This window comes from Triticum aestivum, chromosome 7B (genome assembly GCF_018294505.1).
Source record: "Triticum aestivum cultivar Chinese Spring chromosome 7B, IWGSC CS RefSeq v2.1, whole genome shotgun sequence".
Lineage (NCBI taxonomy): Eukaryota > Viridiplantae > Streptophyta > Magnoliopsida > Poales > Poaceae > Triticum > Triticum aestivum.
In genome coordinates, this window is record NC_057813.1 from 651,996,252 (window position 1) to 652,018,631 (window position 22,380).

A 22,380-nucleotide genomic window follows, 5' to 3' on the forward strand; every position below is an offset into this window, starting at 1 on the left:
AGAGTGACATGTATGAAGGAATTATGAAAGGTGGCTTTGCCACAAATACGATGTCAACTACATGATCATGCAAAGCAATATGACAATGATGAAATGTGTCATAATAAACTGAACGGTGGAAAGTTGCATAGCAATATATCTCCGAATGGCTATGGAAATGCCATAGGTATGGTGGCTTTTTTGAGGAAGGTCTATGGTGGGTGTATGGTACCAGCGAAAGTTGCATGGTACAAGAGAGGCTAGCAATGGTGGAAGGGTGAGAGTACGTATAATCCATGGACTCAACATTAGTCATAAAGAACTCACATACTTATTGCAAAAATTTATTAGTCATCGAAACCAAGCACTACGCGCATGCTCCTAGGGGAAGGGTTGGTAGGAGTTAACCACCGTGCGATCCCGGCCTCCACACAGAGGAATACAATCAAAAAATAAATCATGCTCCGACTTCATCACATAATGGTTCACCATACGTGCATGCTATGGGAATCACAAACCTCAACACAAGTATTTCTCAAATTCACAATTACTCCACTACACTACTAGGGAAAAGCTTATACACATACGCTTACTAGTAGCACGGGTTTATACCCCTCGCTACTGCTAGTTACTAGTAGCATGGGTTTTTACCCCTCGCTGCTACTAAGTTGATAGTAGTAACGCGGGTTTTTAACCATTGCTACTACTAAGCGGTCTCTACCGTGCCCCCCGAACATGCCATAGTAGTAGCGAGGGTTATAAACCCGCGCTACTACTAAGTTGATAGTAGTAGCGCGGGTTTTTATCCCTCGCTACTACTAAGCAGTCTCTACCGTGCCCCCCGGGACATGCCATAGTAGTAGCGAGGGGTAAAAACCCGCGCTACTACTAAGTACTGGGTATTTTTATTGAATCTTCCGTTCTATAAACCAATACACCAAAAATATTTACTTTACTATTTATCTATCTCTATCAGATCTCACTTTTGCAAATAACCGTGAAGGGATCCCTTACCGCGTTGGGTGCAAGTTTGTTGATTGTTTGTGAAGGTATTAGATGACTTGTGTGTTGTCTCCTACTGGATTGATACCTTGGTTCTCAAACTGAGGGAAATACTTACTCTACTTTGCTGCATCACCCTTTCCTCTTCAAGGGAAAAACCAACGCAAGCTCAAGAGGTAGCAGCAAACTTCCTAAAGAAACTCATCTTATTCTTATAGATAAAATTCTGAAAAAATTTGTCCACAAATTTTTTGTCAAAAAAACTTCACAAGATTGATAGCAACTACTCATAAGGGTGCATCGAGGCTATATTAAGAATTCAAACTACTTAGAACTCTAAGAATTCAACATGCAAGCTCATCTACAGCAGCACCAAGAGTAGCTAACTATTCAAATATAAACCACTAAATTCGAGCAATGGAGGAGTCACATACCAAGTAGCAACCCCCCAAAATAGTTTTGGACATGGAGCTTTGAGCAAATAGATAGAAATCAGCGGGTATGAGAGCAAGAACACGAGAGAGAGAGAGAGAGAGAGAGAGAGAGCTATGGTGATTTTTTTCTGGAGGTACGAGAAGGAATGGGCTGAAGAGATAAGTGAGGGGACCCACGTGGGGACCACTACCCACCAGGGCGCGCCTCGGGTTGCTGGCACGCCCTGGTGTCTTGTCGCCACCAGGTGCATGATACGTCTCCAATGTATCTACAATTTATGAAGTATTCATGACATGTTTATGTCACAACCCTAGTCAGTGCATGCATTAGAGTGTTTGCATCATGTTTAAATTTTCTCAGAAACTTGAAATGGGAGAATGGCAGAAACCCCCACCACCACTTAAATCAACTAAGGTTACTAAAATACTTTTTCAATGAACCTGAAATGCCCTTCAAAAATGTTCATCATCCTTGCCTTGGTCTAGAACCTCTGACAAAAATGGTTCACATTTTTCTAGGACAACATTGGGTCACTGAATTAAAGCATACCTTATTTGCATTTGGGCATTTAAATTTTATATATTATTTTAATTGTCCAAATATTCATGAACTGAAAATGTTTGTTGTTGGAAATAATCCAAACACTGGCCACAAGCAGTCTCATGATTTTTGGAAATGCTCTACCATTTTTTTAAAGCCAAAACAATTACAGAAAATAGAAAATAGAAATAAAAGGGAGAGAGAGTAGCTGGCTGCTCAGGTCCTATGCAGCCCAGTTGCAGCCTAGCACTGTAGCTGGCCGAGCCCAGCCACCCCACCGTCTTCAACCTCGTGCCAGTAGGCAGGAGGGCGTGTGCTCGCCGCGCCCGCGCCACCTCCATCCTGCCTGGCTGCCCCCCCCCCCCCCCCCCCGACGCCCTGGACGCCTCCAACATCGCCATGCACCCCTGGAACCCCCTCGCTCACTCCCTCGTCCCCATCCCTTCCCCTTCTCTCTCCACCGAGCACAGCCGTCGCCGCCGACACTGTTCACCGCAGCCACTGTGCTCCCCGTGCTACCCCGAGCTGTCCAAGAGCTACGCTGTCAACCCCTGCGCCATCTCCGCCGATCCACGCGACCAGACATGCCCCGCAGCGGCTTCCCCAACCTCTTCTTCAAGCTTCGGCCGCGGAGATCACCGGCGTCCGTTCGTCGTCCACGGTGCCTCCCCGAGCTTGCTGAGCCGCCCTACCGACTCCATGTGAGCCCCTGCGTCAACCCCCCCCCCCACTCTCCTATGCTTCGTTTGCTCACGATAGACGTTGCCCCCTTGCTGAATGTAGCATGCCGCCGCACAAGCTCGACGTCGGTGTCACTCCGGTGACCATTTGGTCACACGCTAGTGCCTAACGCGCTCACCCCACCTCGTAGCGCCTCGCTAGTGCATCTGCTTGCCTGCTAGCACGCTGCAGCAGAAAAACCACCAACAACCAAACTCCAGCCACCGCCACGAGCTCGACTCCGACGAGCTCGCTCCACCCCAGCTCCTCCTGCTTTCCCCTACCAGATGTGCGCGAGCCCCAGCTACGCGTAGGACCAAACCGTGGTCGATTTGGTCTACTGTGGGCAAATCCCGAGCCCCTCCGCCATCTCGGGCTCCACCGGCGACGAGCCGTGGACCAAGTCCGGCGGGTTTGACCCCGCCTGGCTGACTGAAATGTGGGCCCCGCCCTGGTCAAACCTAGTTTAGTAACTAAACTAACTCTAATTAGTTAGTTAACTAACTATGACACTGACCAGTGGGTCCCACTGGTCAGGTTTGACCTGGACTGCACAATTGACCTACTAACACAACGCTGATGCAATGCTGACACAGTAATGGCCTTTTCTGGATTTATTCTTATTCAGGAAATTCCAGAAATTGTTGCTAACTTCAAAAAATCATAGAAATTAATCTGTAACTCCAAATGCAAAGATTTATATATGAAAAATGTTCAGAAAAATCCAATCTATACATATGTACTGGTTTCATGCATGTTTACACAACTTAACCTTGTTGTTTAGTTCAAAAAATGATAAAGCACTATTTAAGTTCATAATTTGAGTTTGGGGTTGAACCTTTGGTTCAAAATGACTCAAATCCATCTGGTTCTGGTTGCATTAGCCCAACACACTCATATTGCCATGTCATATGCATGCATCATATTGTTGCATATTGTCGTGTATTGATTGTCTTAACGGTGTGTTCTCTGTGGTAGGTTCCGCTCCTGATAATTTCCGTGAATATCCAACTGAAGGACAGTACCCATCTACCGATCTACCAGGCAAGCATCCACCATTGATCATATCAATAAAATCCCATGCTCTCGCTCCTGCTCTCATTTACTGCATTTAAGACAACAACGTTTCAAACTGCTAGGTGTTGCGGTTGTTGAACCCATTTCCTCTTCATGACATGTCATTGCCACAGTAACTAGATGAAACCCACTTGCATGTGTAGGAGTTGATTGAGCCATGTCTGTGTTTCCTACCTTGCTATGCCTGCTATGCTTAGAGTCGTGTCAAGTCTGGTTCATCTGGGTGATGGGCTAGAGTGAAATGATTATGTCGATGATGAGAGTGAAGTGTTGAACACGATTTGTAAAGGTATCGATGAGAGGCCATGTAGGAGTACATGGTGGGTTATTTCATTGGAACCGTCCCTAAGAACTTAGTTTTGTGTTTGTGATCCATGAACAGTTACTACCACGCGTTGGGCCCGAAACCAATGGACCTCTCGACTTATTAACCGCCCATAGCCTATGTACGGGAGTTGCAAGTAGTTTCTGGTGTTTGTAGTATGTTGGAGGCTGTGTGCACCGCTGACCCAAGGGGTGGGCTCTGATGTGGTAGGCACATGGCACGGTGTATCGAGACGCCCGTTTGGTGCCTCGGGAACCCTGCACACATCGTTCGGGGCCGTATGTGGAAACCTTGGTTGGACTCCCTATGGATGGAACCTGAATAGGCGATAAACCTGGACTAGGGACTTGTGTGGTTAGTCAGGTCGTGGCCGACACCCTCACCAGACTTCCCCTTGAAGGTTGCCGAGATACATGACGTGTACATGGCGGTAAGTGGCGAGAGCGTGTATGAAGAAGTACACCCCTGCAGGATTAACATCATCTATTCGAATAACCGCGTCCACGGTAAAGGACCTCTGGGTTTCCTATACAGTTCATAGACAAGTGAAAGTGAATACTCTAAAAGCGCAAGATAAGCGTGAGTGCTATGGATGGCGTTCTCGTAGGGAGACGGGAGAGGATCCATAGTGGTGTATTGATATGGTGAATATGTGGACTCGTGTGCGCCACCTCAAAAGAGTTACTTGCAGTCGTAGTTCAGGATAGCCACCGAGTCAAAGCTGGCTTGCTGCAGTTAAACACCACCATTACTTTTGTTGATACTGATGCATGTGTAGATAGTTATGATGTAAGTCTTGCTAGGTACATTTGTACTCACGTTTGCTTAATTTGTGTTTTTGAAGAGAGACTTCAGTATTGCTAGTAGTGTCGCTTGGACTTTGACGTTTAGCTTGATTACCTCAGTATGATCTTGTACCCTCTGGAGGGTCTTGTAGATAGTCAGGCTTCTCAGCCCTTTTCATTTGTAGTTGTCTGTACTCAGATATGTTAAGATTTCGCTTGTGCTTTTGGTATGTATGCTCTGAATGTTGGGTCATGATACTCATGATTGTAATACTTGGCTCCTCGGAGCCTATTGAATAAATACTTTGAGTCGTAGAGTTTTGTTGTGATGCCATGTTGTATTTGCACATATCGAGCATATTGTGTGTATGTTATTGAAATGCTTGGCATGTGTGGGATCCGACAACCTAGTTATTTATTCAAGATAGCCTCCTTTACCGGTAAATGTCTCCTAGTGCTTCCACTGAGCCATGGTAGCTTGCTACTGCTCCAGAACACTTAGGTTGGCTGGCATGTGTCCTTCTTCGTTCCTGTGTCTGTCCCTTCAGGGAAATGTCATGAGTTGTTCCTTTAAGTCCTTGTAGCTTGCTACGAGTTGGGTTCATACGTTGTTGATCGACACATTCGTTGCTGGGTCATGTATGCATGTCCCTGTAAGTTAGCGCCACCTTGGATTTACGACTAGTCATGTCGGCCCGGGTTCTTTGTCATATGGATGCTACGGCACTGTCATATACATGAGCCAAAAGGCGCAAACGGTCCCGGGCTAGGTAAGGTGGCACCCGTGGGAATACCGTGCGTAAGGCCGCAAAGTGATATGATGTGTTTCATGCTAGATCGGTGTGACTTAGGATCAGGGTCCTGACAGCTTACAACAATTTTATATGGTTTTGGTATGATTTGGATGGAACTAACCCAGACTAATGTTGTTTTTAGCAGAACTGTCGTGGTGTAGTATTTTGTCCGAAATAAAAGTTCTCCAAATGCAATGGAACTTTTTGTTGATTTTTTGGAACAAAAGAGGCACTAGAAGCTTCGTAGGAGGACCAAAAGGTGAAGGAGGTGGGCACAAGACACCTAGGTGCACCAGGAGGTCCGGGCATGCCCAGGTGGGTTGTGCTCACCTCGAGGCCCATCTTCGTGTGACACCAATGCCAAAAAATCCAATAAATACAGAAACCCCCAGAAATAACCCTAGATCGGAAGTTCCGCCGCCACAAGCCTCTGTAGCCACAAAAAACCAATATATACCTTGTTCCGGCACCCTGCCAGAGGGAGAGATCAACACCGGAGGCCATCTTCATCATCCCTATGGTCTCCATGATGGGGAGGGAGTAGTCCACTCTCGGGGCTAAGGGTTTGTACGAGTATCTATGTGTTTAATCTTTCTCTCTCTCTCTCTCTCTCTCTCTCTCTCTCTCTCTCCCTCTCTCTCTCTCTCTCGTGTTCTTGATTTGGCACGATCTTGAGGTATCGCGGGCTTTGTTAATATAGTTGGATCATATGGTGTTTCTCCCTCTCTATCTTGTTGTGATGAATTGGGTTTTCCCTTTGAGATTTCGTTTTATCGGACTGAATATTTTTATGGATTTGAGAGCACTTGATATATGTCTTGCATATGAATACCCATGGTGACAATGGGGTATTATACTGATTCACTTGATATGTGTTTTGGCACTCAATTCGTGGATTCCCTAGGTGACATTGGGGTAATCTATGCATAGGGGTTGATGCACGTCCTCATCTTTGTTTCTCCGGTAAAAATCTTGCTGCACTCTTTGAGGTTCTTTGTGTTGAATGAGTATTGTGAATCTGAAATTGGTTGATGTGTATCATATGGTGTTATTTTAGTACGAACTCTTGGATAGATCGAACGGAAAGAATAACTTTGTGTTATTTTAGTACAAACTCTTGAATACATCAAACTGAAAGAATAACTTTAAGGTGGTTTCATACCCTACAAACAATTTCTTCTTATGTTCTCCGCTAGATAAGAACTTTGGAGTGATTCTTCATCACACGTTGACGGATGGTTATATGACCCAATTATATTAGCATTGTTGAGACATTGCACTAGCAAAAGTACGGACCCTGGGCCTCATTTTCAAGCATTGCAATACCGTTTGTGCTCCGTTTTATCAATTGTTACCTTGCTGTTTTTATTGTTCCTATCACAAAAATCAATATCTACTATGATTACTACACTTTTATTACCATCTCTTTGCCAAACTAGTGCACCTATACAAATTACCATTGTATTTGGTGTGTTGGGGACACAAGAGACTCTTTGTTATTTGGTTGCAGAGTTGTTTGAGAGAGACCATCTTCATCCTACACCTCCCATGGATTGATAAACCTTAGGTCATCCATTTGAGGGAAAATTGCTACTATCCTACAAAACTCTGCGCTTGGAGGCCCAACACGAGTCTACAAGAACAAGTTGTGTAGTAGACATCAAGCTCTTTTCTAGCACCGTCACTGGGGAGGTGAGTGCTTGATGGTATATCTTCAGATCTTGCAATCGAATCTTTTAGTTTCTTGTTTATCACTAGTTAGGTTTTACAAAAGAAAACTAAAAGAGGAATTGAGGTTCTCATATTATTCATCTTTATCATGTCTTTCTTGAAAATGATGGAAAGGAAAATTGTGCTCAATTGATAGAAGAAGAATTCAGTAAAATGTTTGGCACAAAAACCATGAATGATGAGCATGATTGCAATGTTGTTAGTATGAATTCTTTGAATATCCATGATGCTAATGATATGCAAAGCCATAAGCTTGGGGATGTTATGTTTGATAAATATGATATTTTTGTCCCCCGAGTTTTGATGAGAAAAATTATTATGATGAATGCATGCCTCCTATTTATGATGATTATATTGATGAAAGTGGATTTGGAGAGGTCATGACTTTATTTAATGATGATTCCACTATTTTGGAAGAGGTTTCAATTGATTATGAAAACAAAGTTCCTATCTATGATGATTATGGTGATGACATGTATGCTATGAAGAATAATGATAACCATGAAACTTGTCATCATGATTTTAATTTTCAATCTCATGATAGTTATTTTATTGAGTTTGCTCCCACTATTATGAATGAGAATAAATTTGCTTATGTGGAGAGCAATAAAATTTCTATGCTTATGGATCATGAAAGGAATGCTTTATGTGATAGCTATATTGTTGAATTCATTCATGATGCTATTGAAAATTATTATGAGAGAGGAACTTATTCTTTTACATATTGCAACAATATCAAGTTCTCTCTCTATGTGTTGAAAATCTTGAAGTCATGTTTGTTTTGCATTCCTATGCTAGTTGATTCTTGCTCCCATAAATTGTTTTCTCACAAAATCCCTATGCATAGGAAGTATGTTAGACTTAAATGCGCTAGTCATATGCTTTATGATGCTCTTTTTCATGTTTCAGTTCTTTACTTTTATGCAAGCATCATTAAAATCATCATGCCTAGCTAAAAAGGCATTAAAGAAAAGAGCTTGTTGGGAGACAACCCAACACTTTTACCTACTGTTTTTGTGTTCATGATTAAGCTATTGTAGTAATCATGTTTTATACCTTTTGTCTCAATAAAGTACCACGTAAAGCCTTTCGGGTTATGTTGGGTGATAGTTGATTTGATCTTGTTGGAAAACAGAAACTTGTGCGTCCAGTAGCAGAATTTTTAAAATTCACAGAAGCGACTAAAACTTCTGAATTTTCTACACAAGATTGATATAGCAATTTACATTTTCCTATTTTTCAGAATTTTTAGAATTGCAGAAGTATGAGAACAATTCAGATCATTACACACTGTTTTGTTTCTGACACATTCTATTTTCAATGCATAGTTTGCTCATTTTATGGTTTTTATAGCTTATATTGGTCTATATAAATTGTTGAAATGATAGAGTACAGTAGGAATTGTGTGAGAACAATTATGAATCTTGTCTTTGACAGTGCCCAAGTGAATGAATTGCTCTTTATTATACTAATGCATCTCACGAAGTTTCGTTGAGTTTTGTGTGATTGAAGTTTTCAAGTTTTGGTTGAGATATCGATATGAGGAGAATAAGGAGTGACAATACCCTAAGCTTGGGGATGCACAAGGAACCCCAAGATAATATTCAAGGAAGATCCAAGCAACTAAGCTTGGGGATGCCCTCCGGGGCATCCCCTCTTTTGTCTTCAACATTATCGGTAACCTTGGAGCTATATTTTCATTCGTCACATGAGATGAGTTTCGCTTGGAGCGTCATTTTATTTTGTTAGGATTTGCTTTCTGTTATTTAGGCAATGTTTTGCATCTTTTATTTCAATAAAGGTGGCAAGGATAGCCTTCACCATGCTTATTTTGCAAGTATATGAGTTGTTATTTCAAAACAAAAAGTTTATCGCTGTTGCAAAAATTCCCGAGAAAATTAAGAATGTGATAAAATGTTGATTTTTTGCACAATAAGCTATCATAAATTTTCTACAGTGTGGTAAATTTTCAGAATTTTTGAAGTTAGAGAATTATGAATCTTCTTGCATTCTTTACAGACTGTCCTGTTTAGACAGATTGCTGTTATGTTTGCATATGTTTGCTTGTTTGATGATTCTCTTTGAGGGTATAAGTATTAAATATGTAAAGGCATTTAGCATGCACTGTTAAATTATAATTTTAGTGATTTTCTAAAATAGAGAATGATAAGGTTTTGCATTGATTTATACTAATTTATCTCACGAGTTCTTGTTGAGTTTTGTGTGGATGAAGTTTTTAAGGATTAGGGAAACCGTGATATGAGAGGAATGAAGAAGACACAAGAGCTCATGCTTGGGGATGCCCAAGGAATCTCAAAATAATATTTCAAGAAGACTCAAGCATCTAAACTTGGGGATGCCCTGGTAGGCATCCCACCTTTCTTCATTAATAATTATCGGTTAGCTTCGGTTGAGCCTTAGTGGCCGCACTCGAGTGTCGCCCGAACTACTACCACGGTTACTATCCAGGCCAGTAGGGGCCATAGACCAAACTAGGCCAAAAGCCTAACTTCGGGAAGTATATCGCCCATTCATTCTAGTTGTCGGTGTTCATCTTTTTTCATTGTATATCCATGTTAATTTCATTTCCGCTTTCTTCTTGTCTGTTTGAAAAACTTAGAAAACCCAAAAATATTTCTCGCTTCTTTCGGTTTTTCTTTCTTGTTTAGTTACTGCGTAGTAGTAAAAGAAAACCTAAAAAGATTTCTCGTTCTTCTTTTGCTTGTTGGGAGCTTTTCCATGTAAATAGTTTTTCTCGTTTTCGTTTTCCCTTCGTTCGTTTGCTCTCTTCAGAAAAACCAAAAACTACAAAAACATTTTAGTGTGTGAAATTCTTTTCTTTTCTTCGAATCGTCTTAAGGGAGAAGACTATGCTATAATTGTTAAGTGGCTCTCATCTGCATTATTGTTGATCTCACAAAGAGCCAATATTACCTTGTCTTCCCCTTTGAATAAAAATGTTTGTAGCTTCCAGCTTAGTCCATGGCACACTTGCACTATTATTGTTTTCACATCATTAGGTCGTGTAAGTGAAATGCAATAATGACGACGATTTGATGAAGTGATTGTGCTCAAGGAAAGCTGGTATGAACTCTTCGTGTTTTCGTTTTTGTAAATATGTTTAACTCAATCGATCTTGATTCAACATATTATGAGTAAACATGTTTATGATAACAATTAGAGATTACAGTTCCTCATGACATGCTTAAATAGTTAGGAGTGGATAATGATTTATCTTAAGTGCCAGCATGCATTAAAATGGTTTGGTTGTGATGTAATATGTTAGTATGGTATCCTCCTCTGGATAATTCAAGTGGCTTGACTTGGCACATGTTCACACATGTAGTTGAATCAAAACTGATGCAGTCTTCATGATATTTATGTTCAGCGATTGTTTTCACCCTCAAATGTCATGAAGTGTGTTTGAATATCATGGCAACTCATAATTTTTTAACCTTTTTATAAATATATGGGAGTTTAATAAATTTGCCATGGCATGTAGTGTCATTCCCATGGCGGTATTACTTGCAAATGATCAGGAATATATTATGAGTAAGAGTGTAATGTTTTTTTGTTTTTTTGGGGGGGGGGGGGGGGGGGGGTACAGATGGTGTTTTTAAGCAGCTTCATTGGATAGTAGTTGCCCTAGCAAGGTTTTTTAGTTTGTAACAGTTTGTGGCTATTTTATGGATGTCAAATTACATGCATACATGTTTTTTTTTCAAATCCATGTTTTAGGCTGTTGTTTTATTTCGAAAAAGATGGCAACTTTCTCTGTATGTTAAACTAAAATGTTAGCTGGTGCTATGGCGTAAGATAGTTGGGCCTTTGGCCCACTTGGTTTACTGGGGGATACTCCTTTTTTAGCAATCAGGGGTTGACTGGAGCGTGTTTCCGCCGATCGTTTTTGTTCGTTGGCACGATCGCTTTTGTACGAATCTTTCGTTCGGTGGGAAGGCGGGTTAATTGCATAAAATCACCATATTTAATGCATCGTTTGCAGAAAATCACGAAGTCACTAATTATTTGTAAAAAACACGGCGCATTCAGTAATCCTTTTGCAGAAAGCACTTATTGCTTGCTTTACCGTGTTTGGTCGCGTTTCCGACAGGTAGGGCCCGCTCGCCAAGAGCTGACCTGGCAAAAAATTGCCACGTGTGCGTCTTGACCAAGTCTTCTTCCTTCCCCTCTCTTCCCCTGTCACACACATTACAACAAACATGTTGAGGGCAGGGACCGACGCTTGCGCCGCTTCACCATGGGGAGCAGAGGAACGTGGTTGTGTGAGAGGCCATGGAGGAGAGTCTCCCCGCAGCTCGCCGCCGGCCGCTCCCTCAACGCCCATGACCAGGGCACCCGCTGCTACGCCGCCCGGCAAGCAACCGCCGCCGTGCTCCTGACACAAGCGGCCTCATGAGCCCGAGCCTCTGCACGGTGGCCTCGCAGTCAACGCCCACATGCCAGTCCCCGGTGGATCTTCTTCCTCACATTCTATTTCAGCTAGACATTTCGTTGAGCACTTGGCATGCAGCAAGCAGCCGGAGAAGGACATGGTGGGTGTGGAGGCCTCCGGCAAGGTGGCTCTGGTCCTTGGCCGCCCACAGGATCGAGGTGGAGGCTGCAGCCGCATGCATCTACGACGCTATCCGCACACACAAGCCCGCCATGGCCCCTCTCTGGTGGTACAAGCTCAAACCTATGCGGAGGTAAAGCCGCCGCGTGCATCCATGCCACTGGCTGCATACACAGCTTCGTGTGATGGCCGACGCACAGGTTGCAGTTGTTGTCGTCGACTGTGGCAACGTCCTTCGACTTGCTTGGCGTGGCCGCTGACCACCCAGACGAGACACGTGATTTAGGACCATGGTTCAATCGAACCTACGGTCTATGTCATACGATTTAACATCCCACTACATGTGGATTTGTGACATGCATGCCAACTGCATTTTTTAATCAACCATGCATGCATCCTCATGAATAGACATGCATTCCAACTACATTTTTTAATTAACCATACATGGATCCTCATGAATAGTGTTTAAAAATCAATGGTGTCGAGCGCAGGTTCGGCTGAACCATGGTTCCGTACAACATCTTCGCCACCCAGACGGCGTCCGCGTTCGGCACTGCTCCGCATCGTCTCTACGTCCGGACCCGACCTCCAGCAATCTCACCGGCCCGCACCGTCGTGCATGTCCGCGACCGCCACCCATGAGTTGAGGGGTCCCGTCACCATGCCGCCTAGCTATCACCGGCAAGAAGCTCGTCGCTGTCGCACATCACGCACACGCACGAACAAAGCAGCAACTCAACCTAGCGCGAGTGGCAGCAGGCACACAAGAACACATCCTATAACTACTCAATGGCTCGCAGCAGCCCAGCGACTCCTGGTGGTGCGCGTCACGTACAAGTTACCTCCGACGCTCCCTCTGCGCGGTGGCCTCGCTGGGCGCGTCAGGAACGCCCTCGCCGGGCGCGCACGCGTCCTTGGACCTCCACGAGCTCTCCTACATCTCCCAGCTCTCCGTCCACTCCCACATGGCCAGCGGGAACCATGTCCATTCCAAGACTATCCATCATCCTCGCCTTGCTCTTACCTGTGTTTTGGATGGCTGCGGTCTTCGTGTGCAGCTCAACGCTGCTCCTGGCGCACTCGCACTTCCAACTACGTGGCCTGCGCAAGGCTCGGCACGCCGCTGCAGACTCTGCTGGTCGCCAACGACACCACCTGGATCCCGTGCAGCACCTGCGGCTGCTGCGCGCCCAAGTCGTCACCGCGAGCATCCAGTCTCGGCACGGCCTAACCCCCCCTCCCGCTGCCATGCGGCTCCCTCAGCCTCTGCACGCCCGGCAACAACCACTCTCCCTCGTCCAAGCGAACGGCGTTAGGCCCTGCCCCTCCCAGTGCACGCACACAACGTGTTTGTTGTAATGTGTGTGAGAGTGAAAGAGAGGAGAAGAAAGAAGAATTGGTCAAGACGCACATGTGGCAACTTTTTTGCCAAGTCAGCTCCTGACAAGCGGGCCTCACCTGTCAGAAATGCGATCAAACACGGCAAAGCAAGTGATAAGTGCTTTATGCAAAAGAATTACTGAATGCGCGGTGGTTTTGCAAATAATTAGTGACCTCGTGGTTTTCTGTAAACGATGCCTTAAATGTAGTGGTTTTATGCAATTAACTCGTGGGAAGGCCCTCCAGACCGAAACATTCGGCTGTTATCAGGGTCACTTCTATCCTCAAACAAAACCCAACTGAACTTGCGGTAAAAAAAAGTACTACTAGATAACTGAACCTTGTCACAATTTGGAACAGAACACTTTGGAGTAGCACCGCACTGCTCCCGACGCCGATCATAAGTCCAAAAAATCAACTAAGCCTGCTTGGGCGAGATGGTGAGCAGCAAGCCAATGCGATGGCTGGGAAGAACCGGCAGCAGCACGCCCCCCTTCTCGTCGTAGTAGGTGACGCCAGGAATGGCTTCTGTCCCGACCATCTCGGTGCTGTCCAGGCTGAAGTCCCTGAGCTTGCAGAGGAACCTATCCGGCCTCATCCGCCTCCCCCCGGGCTTGAACCCGCGCAGCATCGGGTTCGCCACCGAGTCGTACGTCCACCCGCCGGCGCCGTCATCACCCCGCAGCTCACGCCAGGCGTCCACCCACCCCGATCCAGCGGCGATGGGGAAGGGACCGTCGAGGTCTTCGTCCCAGTTCATGTCACCGGCGAGAACGGCGTTGTGGGAGGAGCAGCTGGCGAAGTGCCGGAGGTAGTCGTGGGCTTTGTCGAGCCTGGCCACGGACCGAATGTCCGACCGAGTGGGCTCGGGTAAGCGGCACATCGCCACATGCAGCCTGTGGTCGCAGAACACCGGGTGGAGGCGAGGGCGGCCATCAGCGCCGTAGGGGTTGGTGGCACTGCGCTTCCAGTCAAGAAAAGCCGAGAACAAACCCGCTGGCGCCGCTGGCGGCAGTGCTAGTCAGGTGACTCGGTTAGTTAGTTAGTGCATGGATGATTCAGTGTAGTTTGCATGGAATGAGTCCAAGCCGGTGGCTCTTGGCCGTGTGTTGGTGGCGCATGGATAGGAGTGGATGGCATTACGTGCATGTAGTCAGTGATTAGCATCATGCATGGAGTTAGTTGGAGTAGTGGCTGGATGTGCTGGCCGGTTAGTGCGTGCGTGATGGCCGGATGTGATGGCTGGCTGTGTGCCCTCCTGTGTATATATATGTCACATTGAGCAATGGAAAGAGGCTGTGAAGGCTGGATACACAATGTAGCCACGGTGGGCATCAAGAAAGTTTCTCTTGGCAAAGCCATTTTGGTCTTCTTCCTTGGTGCATGTGTGTGCGCGTGCGTGTGTAGAGTTCGTCACCATGTGTGTGTTTGTGAGAGCTAGAAGAAGAGCGGCGCTGCAAAAAGCGGCGGCACCAACAGGCAGGGACCCAGGCACGGCGTCGTGTTGGTCGTGCCCTGGATGCAACTTGGTCAGCTGCAGAAGATTACATAGTAGTAATATGTTAGTACAAACAATTAGCCACCAAACAACGAAATACAGGAAACGGTACTGGTGCTCCATTGTTGTTGGTAGTACTACCACCAGAACAGCGTCAGAGTCCGGAACAGCGACTTGCACGTACAATCCCCACCACGGAGACCCCCGAAAGATTTTCTTTCATACTAGATGACCAGTTGCGCCAAATGGCGCACAGACCCGTTTAAAACCATGTTCATGTTGAAAATATTTGCATTTTTTAATAACCGTATATTTGAGTACATTTGATAAGAACTTATACCCCTATACATAAAGGGAATTAAATGCAAATATTTTCTAAAGGCAATAATGCCACAAATTAGATCATCGGTAGGTCAAATAATTGAGTCTGCAATTACGAACTCTGAGTAGCTGTAAACTTATTAAAAAAGAGTAAACACAAGTGACACAATAAAATGTACTTAATACATGAACTCGTGAACATTTGTACAGGAGAAGTAAATAGAAATAGTGGTCAATTACATCATATAATTTGGTTCTATACTCTTGTGTATATATCCTGAGTGCTACCCCTTTGTGATCAACTTTTTGTCCTTCGAATCGAATGGCACGGCTACTGCCCCTTGTGGAAAAAGAAAGGACTCTATAATACCCATAAATGTAAACTTATAATTGCAAAAAAAATCCACAGGCACCATATATAAGGATATATCCCAAAATACAATGCAGTTCATAGGCTCATTCTTCAATTGACATTCTGGACATCAAATCAAAATTATGAGGTATTGTTGTGAATTGCAAAACTTCTAAACCTGGTGCTATCCTCGGAACATCCTTCAGTATGTACCTACCACAAATTATAGTCATATTAATGAAATACATATCCCTTTTTAGAAGCGAAAATACACAACCATCTAAAATAGAGAAACTTGGCGGCATGCGGCATAAAGAAGATATTGCTCATGCTCGCTTGAGAAAAGGAATATAGCTAAAGAATTTTCCAAACCTTGAGAACGAACTACAATAAACAGCCAAAAAAATCTAATATTCTACATATGTTGGACACATGGATGTTACTACAAAAAGGGAAGGCATCAACAAGCATAAGTATCTCATTTTTAGCTACCAATATTAGCAAATATTCTGTTATGGGAAACTATTTAATGGTAGAAACTCTGAAAGACGCAAATTGTCATTCGTTTCACATCATCATCTTGCTGGTGACCAAATAAACACTATTGCTTCATGTGTAGTTCAAGGCTGTATTTCAGAAAGTCTAACTGTGTCGAAAAAAAAACTTGAAACCAACACTGTAAAAAAAGCGGGCCTAAGACTGTCAAAAATTTGAACCTCGTCCAAGCACTTCCTAAAATACCTTGTTATGTTCTCTATGAGTGCACTCATTAATCTGTCAGCTAGTGTCATAAAGAGCATCGACGAGACACTTTTTACTATGCGGCAGCTAGTGTCATGTAAAAAGGGGTGGAATCATCAGGTGAAGATTTTGCATCCCTGAGTATAACTAATAAGGATATTGCACTACCTCCTGGTTGTCCTACCAGTAAACAATCATATCAACATATGAACCACATAGTTGCTGGGAAAACAATGGTTTCTAGGTGGGGTTCTAGCACCAACCCTTAGAATGTCGCAATGTTACTCATGCTAATACATCAACTCCATTCAACAGTGTACCAAAAATGTCTTGCTTCAGACAGAGATAATGAATTAACAATTCCATCCTGTGTTTTTCAAACCCAGCAGGCGCAAAGGGCGAGAGAAAGACAAGCATTGAAAGAGTACACATAAAAATATTTAGAGACAGAGTGAAACATACAAAAATAAAAAATTGTTCCTGGCAATGTCATGATTTTCTCTAACCAGTGTAAACATATATAAATAGTCTTTTGAAAATATTAGTAGAAGGGCAGTTTTACATATATAGAACAAGTGATCACAAGCTTCTTTTGACCACAGAGACAGTAATGAGGTCTAAAGTGTAAAAAATGATTAAGGTAAGCAACAAATAGGATATAAAAGAAAAACCAAAGGCGATCTGTAAAACCTTCCCGATTGTTTCCTAGGAAAGAACACCAGCGGATGTGATTCCCTCTTCTAGTAAACCTTCCCGATTGTTTCCTACGAAAGAACACCAGCGGATGTGATTCCCTCTTCTAGTGATATGAGAATGTTGATTACTTTGCTGAATTGCCTTTTCTCCTCTTCAGAAGAATCCATTAACTTCAAGAGGTGACATAATGATTCCATTGTGTCTCTCATCTATAGGCAATCGATTGCTTGAGAATGTATTGTGCAGAACTCATATAACAAAAACCGAGAAGAAAGGAACCTTGAGAGTACCTTATCGATTCTAGATTTTCTCTCTTCTTTAAGATTTGATATTGTGCTAGGAAGGCCTTCCCATTGCTCATGTTTCTGGACTGCTCAGCACCATTCTGATGTAGACCGGGATGAATTACGTTTACAGTCTTTGGGAAATCAATTCCAATAACTCCACATAAAGAATGCCTTCATTTACATATTTCAGAATCTTGTGAAGTCTATCAGACTGAAAGTAATGCAAATAAGGAAACATTTCGCATCAACACTCAATCCTAAAGTAACTTAAATTAGATGACCTGCAGTCCTAGATAGTTGATACAAATTACATGGCAGTGGCTAGCTTAACAAATTAATCATCTTACCACTTTATAGAAAGCATATACCACAAAATCTAAGGTCTTTTTTCTCTGACTTGAACCATTCCTGAATACTCAAGTATTCCTTAGCAGCTGCCAGTTCTATTTATTCACATGTAGTGCAAGAAACATAATATTTTGAAGGCCAACTGTAGGTTTCAGATTACCTAGCTTATTCAGGACGGTTTAACTTATTTTTGAGCACGAAGTTGTGCTTGGTAGCTATTAAGCTTCCTTGTCGACAAATCATGTTCATCACCAGCTGGACTGTTTACATTATCACCCTGATCATTATGCTCACTTAACTCGGAGCATATCTTCTCAATCTGTGATCGAATATCATAATACTGCTTGATCCTTTTTTCTGTCTTGCATTTCAGGTCGTCTAGCACAGGAACAACAACAGCAAGTTGTTCCTTGAGCAACACGTAGCTCTTGTCTTTCTGCGCAAGTGCTGAGAAATTAGCAAAAACATTGTAGTAAGGTGGTATTGCCTAGAGATCAAGAATAAGCCAGTAGCTACTTTTGACAAAAAAATAGAGCAAACATGCATCGTCAAGTTCTATTTATTAGCTTTAAGATGTAGACATTCATTTTGAAGAATGCATAGCTAAGGTAGACAATATTGTGTTACCAAACAGAACATTGGAAATGGGGAATATGTAGGCATAAAAGTCTTAAAGCAGGTAGCATTTTACTGACGATAATTATAGATAGATCAGGTAACGCAGTGCAAGAATATTTACAATGGATAGAAGAGACAGGGGTAAGAAGATAGTTCGAACGACAATATTCACAACATATAAAAATGGTCTACGACAACAGAGCTTAATAGAGAATTGCATCAGCAGATCTTGGGCATTACTCTATGAGCACCAAAACCTGGATTTGCAAACACACAAGCAAAATAGTAGCAGTGTGTCCAAAAGGTTGCAAAGACAAGTGCATGAAGAGTTGAAGACAACTGCGGCGAGGTCTTGGCTAGTCCTAGCTGGTGTAGGTTATAAAGGCCTTTGCCAAAGCAGCGAGCGTCGATATACAGAAGAACCTGATGCAAAAAACCAAGGAAATTCATAAGATAGGCTGATTTAGCTGGCACTCACACGTATACAAGTAAAAATGGGAAGTAACAGAAAGAATCATATATGTAGTCTATGAGTCATCGGTAGGAAATGTAGATCTCAGGAACATATCAGCTAACAAAAAGACAAATGTGATTGCAACACAATGCATGTTGGAATAGCATCATGGTCAAATTACTGAAAGATCTAGGGTATCACACAGCATCAGAAAGCTTTTTAAAACAGCTTGGATCAGGAGGGCATAAATATAAGTTATCTAGCAGCAACTTAAAAGTGCATAAATAGTGCTCAGCCATCAGCAAGCAGCATGTTTATAAGATGCATGCAAATTTAATTAGAAAACATGAATTCTACAGAAGTAGAAACTGAGCTGAATGCATGGAAGAAAAATGTGGCTTGCCATGCGCCCATGGTCATCTTAGACGATAGATGAATTACTGCCTTTTTTTCTTTGCATTGCCAGCGTTCTTAGCACCAGCATTGCTCCTGAATTGCATGAACCTGCAAAGCAAAGTGCGCATGGGGACAATCTGTAAGACGCGTATACAAAAGAACCAAAAGAAAAATGCATCAAGAGCATTCTAATAACCATTTGACAGCTCAACATAAGAAAACAATCTGAAGGTTTTAACGGTATCTACTTCTTCCTAGAAGAACAAACACAGGGCAACATTAAAAGCAACTACACATCCTATCTTTTTTTGACGCACCTAGACTCTTTCTTTACTTGCCACCCGTGCCAATACCAACAAGGAGCAAACAAAATTTTCACCAGGTAGACTGCAAGCATCTAAACCAAAGTATCACCCCGTTTGATAGGCTAATGAGGCACATGCATGAGCACCATCTCGCAATGGCGCATCCGAGCTTAGCTAGAGACCGCATATGCAAACCGATTAACCAAGCAGAACAGAGACGAGACGAACCAGAAGAGGACTCAGATGCTCACGATGTGGTCGAGGTGGGCGTGCGTGATGAAGAGGTGGTCATGGCGCACGGCGAAGAGTGGGCCACGGCCGATGTCGAATGCGACGTTGAGGGACGGCACTGTGATGCAGGTCTTGTGCCCGCCCACCGAGATCCCCTCGACGGCGTACCCCTCCGCCTCCACGCCCTTGCGCTGCACCTGGGCGCACACGCAACGGTACTCCTTGTCGGTGAGCATCCGGTCGAGCACCGAGAGCAGCCCGCTCCCTTGTGCATCTGACACTTTCAACTCCTCAGCATCATCTGAGTTCTCTTCCTTGGCATCAGTGTTCTCAGGGGCCTTCTCTTCACAAGCTTTCCCCGATTCCTTCCCCTTCCTTCTTTGCATTGTCGCTATTATCAACTTTGTCCCCACTGTTTTGTTCTGTGTCACCATCAGCTAGAATTTTCTTCAGCTTGAAAGCCAGAATCAGACATTTTGGGCATCTATATAACCAAATATTGATGATTCACAGGGTCGCTAAATTAGAACTCCACCTGCAGCTGAAAACAGAGGCGGGGAGAATAACCGAAAGTATCTAATCTTTCGATTCCATCTCACCCAAACAGACCCCGAGCAACTCGCGCAACCTCCCAGACTAAGATCAGGCAGAAAGGAAAAGAAAAACAGAAGCTTAGAAGCAACGATTCCATACCTCGTAGTTGAGGGAGAGGCCCTCGCGGAGCGAGGACTCGGCCTCCTGGATGTTGCCATCGTCGACCCTCGTCTCCGAGGACTCGGACGCCGTCGTCGCCGAGGTGCCGGCCTCCGACTCCGGCGCCCTCTTCCTCGCCTTCACCGGCGAAGCGAACTCCGCCGAGTCCCCGGTTGGGCCCACCTCGCTCCCGCTATCCGACTCTGCTGCCGCTGCCGTCTCTGCCATAGAGCCGCCGCGCGATCCCTCCGGCAAGCACCCTCGGGAAGAGAGGAAGAGGAGGTGAGGCGGGGAGGCCCTTCTCTGGCCGCTGCCAGGCGGGGAGGCGGAGCTGCGACGAGCGGCGGCGGAAGGGATAGGAGACAGAGGAGTGGCTGCGCCGCGGGAGGATGGAGGAGGAAGCGAAAATGCATGCAGGTCATATGAACGATAATGCATGCATGATTGATGTGAAAATGAGTCGATCGAGCGTCAGGGGTACCTGCAAGAAGATGACGTCCGGGGCATGGCTCGCTATGAGATCCGAAACGGACTGCATCCTGCGATACACGGCGACGTGCTGATTGGACCACACATTGTACGTCAGGAACTTGATCCTCTTCGCGTCTGAGGCTGACATCCTTTTGGGCAAAGCTAGGGGACGAAGGAGAGCTCTCAATCGATCTACCTCCACGTATCTATCGTAGGCAGCCATATATATTGCGCAAATTAGGTCACCACGCCTCAGGCTGGCCATAGTGGGGGAAAAAAGTCCAAAACAAACCCTGAACTTGTAGACGAAAACTAAATCAAACCCTGAACTTCAAATCCCTGAAATCAGCACACTAAACTATTTAATCCCGGTCTATTTTAAACCTTGAGTGCGTTCCCAAACAGGGATCGTCGACGTGGCATGTTGAACCCGGGATGGTTGGCTGCGGCCAGACTGGGCCGGCCCATAAGGAAGGGGCGAAGCTTGTTTTTCTTTTTGCAACATTTTTTCGAACCGCGCTACGTAAAAAGTTGAAAAAGAAGTGCCCTGCGAATCGAACTTGCGACCTGACGCTCGTCAAGTCTTCCTGCTAGCCACTTTAACAGACGGCTGTTGGTAGCGTAGGTGAAGCACGATAATATTTAAACACACGCAGCATGGAGGTTTGAAAACATTTTTTAAAGCATGAACTAAATTTTTGAAACCTGAACTAAATTTTAAAGTGAAAACAATTTTTTAAAGCATGACATTTTTAAAGATAAACATATTTTGAAAAAATGGGAACAAATTTGGAAACCTGAACAATATTTTAGAATGTGAACACTTTCTAAAAAACTTTAAAATGGGAAAATTTGTCCAGGTTTCAAAATCGTTCGTGTTTTGAGCAATTTGTTATTTTTCGCCAAAAAGTGTTCGCACTCTTAAGAATGTTCGGGGCATTAAAAATGGTTCAGGTTTTTTTTTAAAAAGTATGTTTTTTGAAAACTGTTCGTAACTCCAGAAATTGTTCAATTTTTTAAAACAATGTTGGAATTTAAAAAAAATTGGTTGTTAGAATATTCGGATTTCAAAACTGTTGGCAATTTTCACCACGCCTCAGGCTGGCCATAGTGGGGGAAAAAAGTCCAAAACAAACCCTGAACTTGTAGACGAAAACTAAATCAAACCCTGAACTTCAAATCCCTGAAATCAGCACACTAAACTATTTAATCCCGGTCTATTTTAAACCTTGAGTGCGTTCCCAAACAGGGATCGTCGACGTGGCATGTTGAACCCGGGATGGTTGGCTGCGGCCAGACTGGGCCGGCCCATAAGGAAGGGGCGAAGCTTGTTTTTCTTTTTGCAACATTTTTTCGAACCGCGCTACGTAAAAAGTTGAAAAAGAAGTGCCCTGCGAATCGAACTTGCGACCTGACGCTCATCAAGTCTTCCTGCTAGCCACTTTAACAGACGGCTGTTGGTAGCGTAGGTGAAGCACGATAATATTTAAACACACGCAGCATGGAGGTTTGAAAACATTTTTTAAAGCATGAACTAAATTTTTGAAACCTGAACTAAATTTTAAAGTGAAAACAATTTTTTAAAGCATGACATTTTTAAAGATAAACATATTTTGAAAAAATGGGAA

The 22,380-nt window shown here is 44.0% G+C and overlaps 1 protein-coding gene and 1 long non-coding RNA gene across 3 annotated transcripts; both read right to left on the bottom strand.

Moving 5' to 3' along the window:
* Window positions 1-15,296: 15,296 nt before the first annotated feature.
* On the bottom strand, window positions 15,297-18,789 carry LOC123161733 (uncharacterized). Its single transcript, XR_006480850.1, has 3 exons — window positions 17,240-18,789; window positions 16,944-17,158; window positions 15,297-15,725 (listed from the first exon to the last, which is right to left on the bottom strand). It is a non-coding gene; the product is annotated as an uncharacterized lncRNA (long non-coding RNA).
* Window positions 18,790-18,855: 66 nt separating this feature from the next.
* LOC123161732 (uncharacterized) lies at window positions 18,856-20,756 on the bottom strand. Of its 2 annotated transcripts, none has more exons than XM_044579537.1 (3): window positions 20,282-20,756; window positions 19,609-20,010; window positions 18,856-19,160 (listed from the first exon to the last, which is right to left on the bottom strand). In XM_044579537.1, exons 1-3 carry the CDS (start codon window positions 20,717-20,719, stop codon window positions 19,128-19,130), a joined length of 873 nt encoding a protein of 290 aa, XP_044435472.1. In that variant the 5' UTR covers window positions 20,720-20,756; the 3' UTR covers window positions 18,856-19,127. The 2 variants fall into 2 exon arrangements, with proteins under 2 accessions (XP_044435472.1, XP_044435473.1); XM_044579538.1 differs by having other exon boundaries at window positions 19,099-19,160; window positions 19,586-20,010.
* Window positions 20,757-22,380: the final 1,624 nt, after the last annotated feature.

What these genes read in the sequence shown, in the direction of transcription:
- LOC123161732 (XM_044579537.1), bottom strand. Translation starts at nt 20,719, where the DNA reads ATGCATTATCGTTCATATGACCTGCATGCATTTTCGCTTCCTCCTCCA. An exon ending in GCCTCTCCCTCAACTACGAG is followed by an intron (nt 20,011 to 20,281) that starts GTATGGAATCGT and finishes ATGGTGACACAG; the next exon opens with AACAAAACAGTGGGGACAAA. An exon ending in ACGCCCACCTCGACCACATC is followed by an intron (nt 19,161 to 19,608) that starts GTGAGCATCTGA and finishes TTTGCTTTGCAG; the next exon opens with GTTCATGCAATTCAGGAGCA.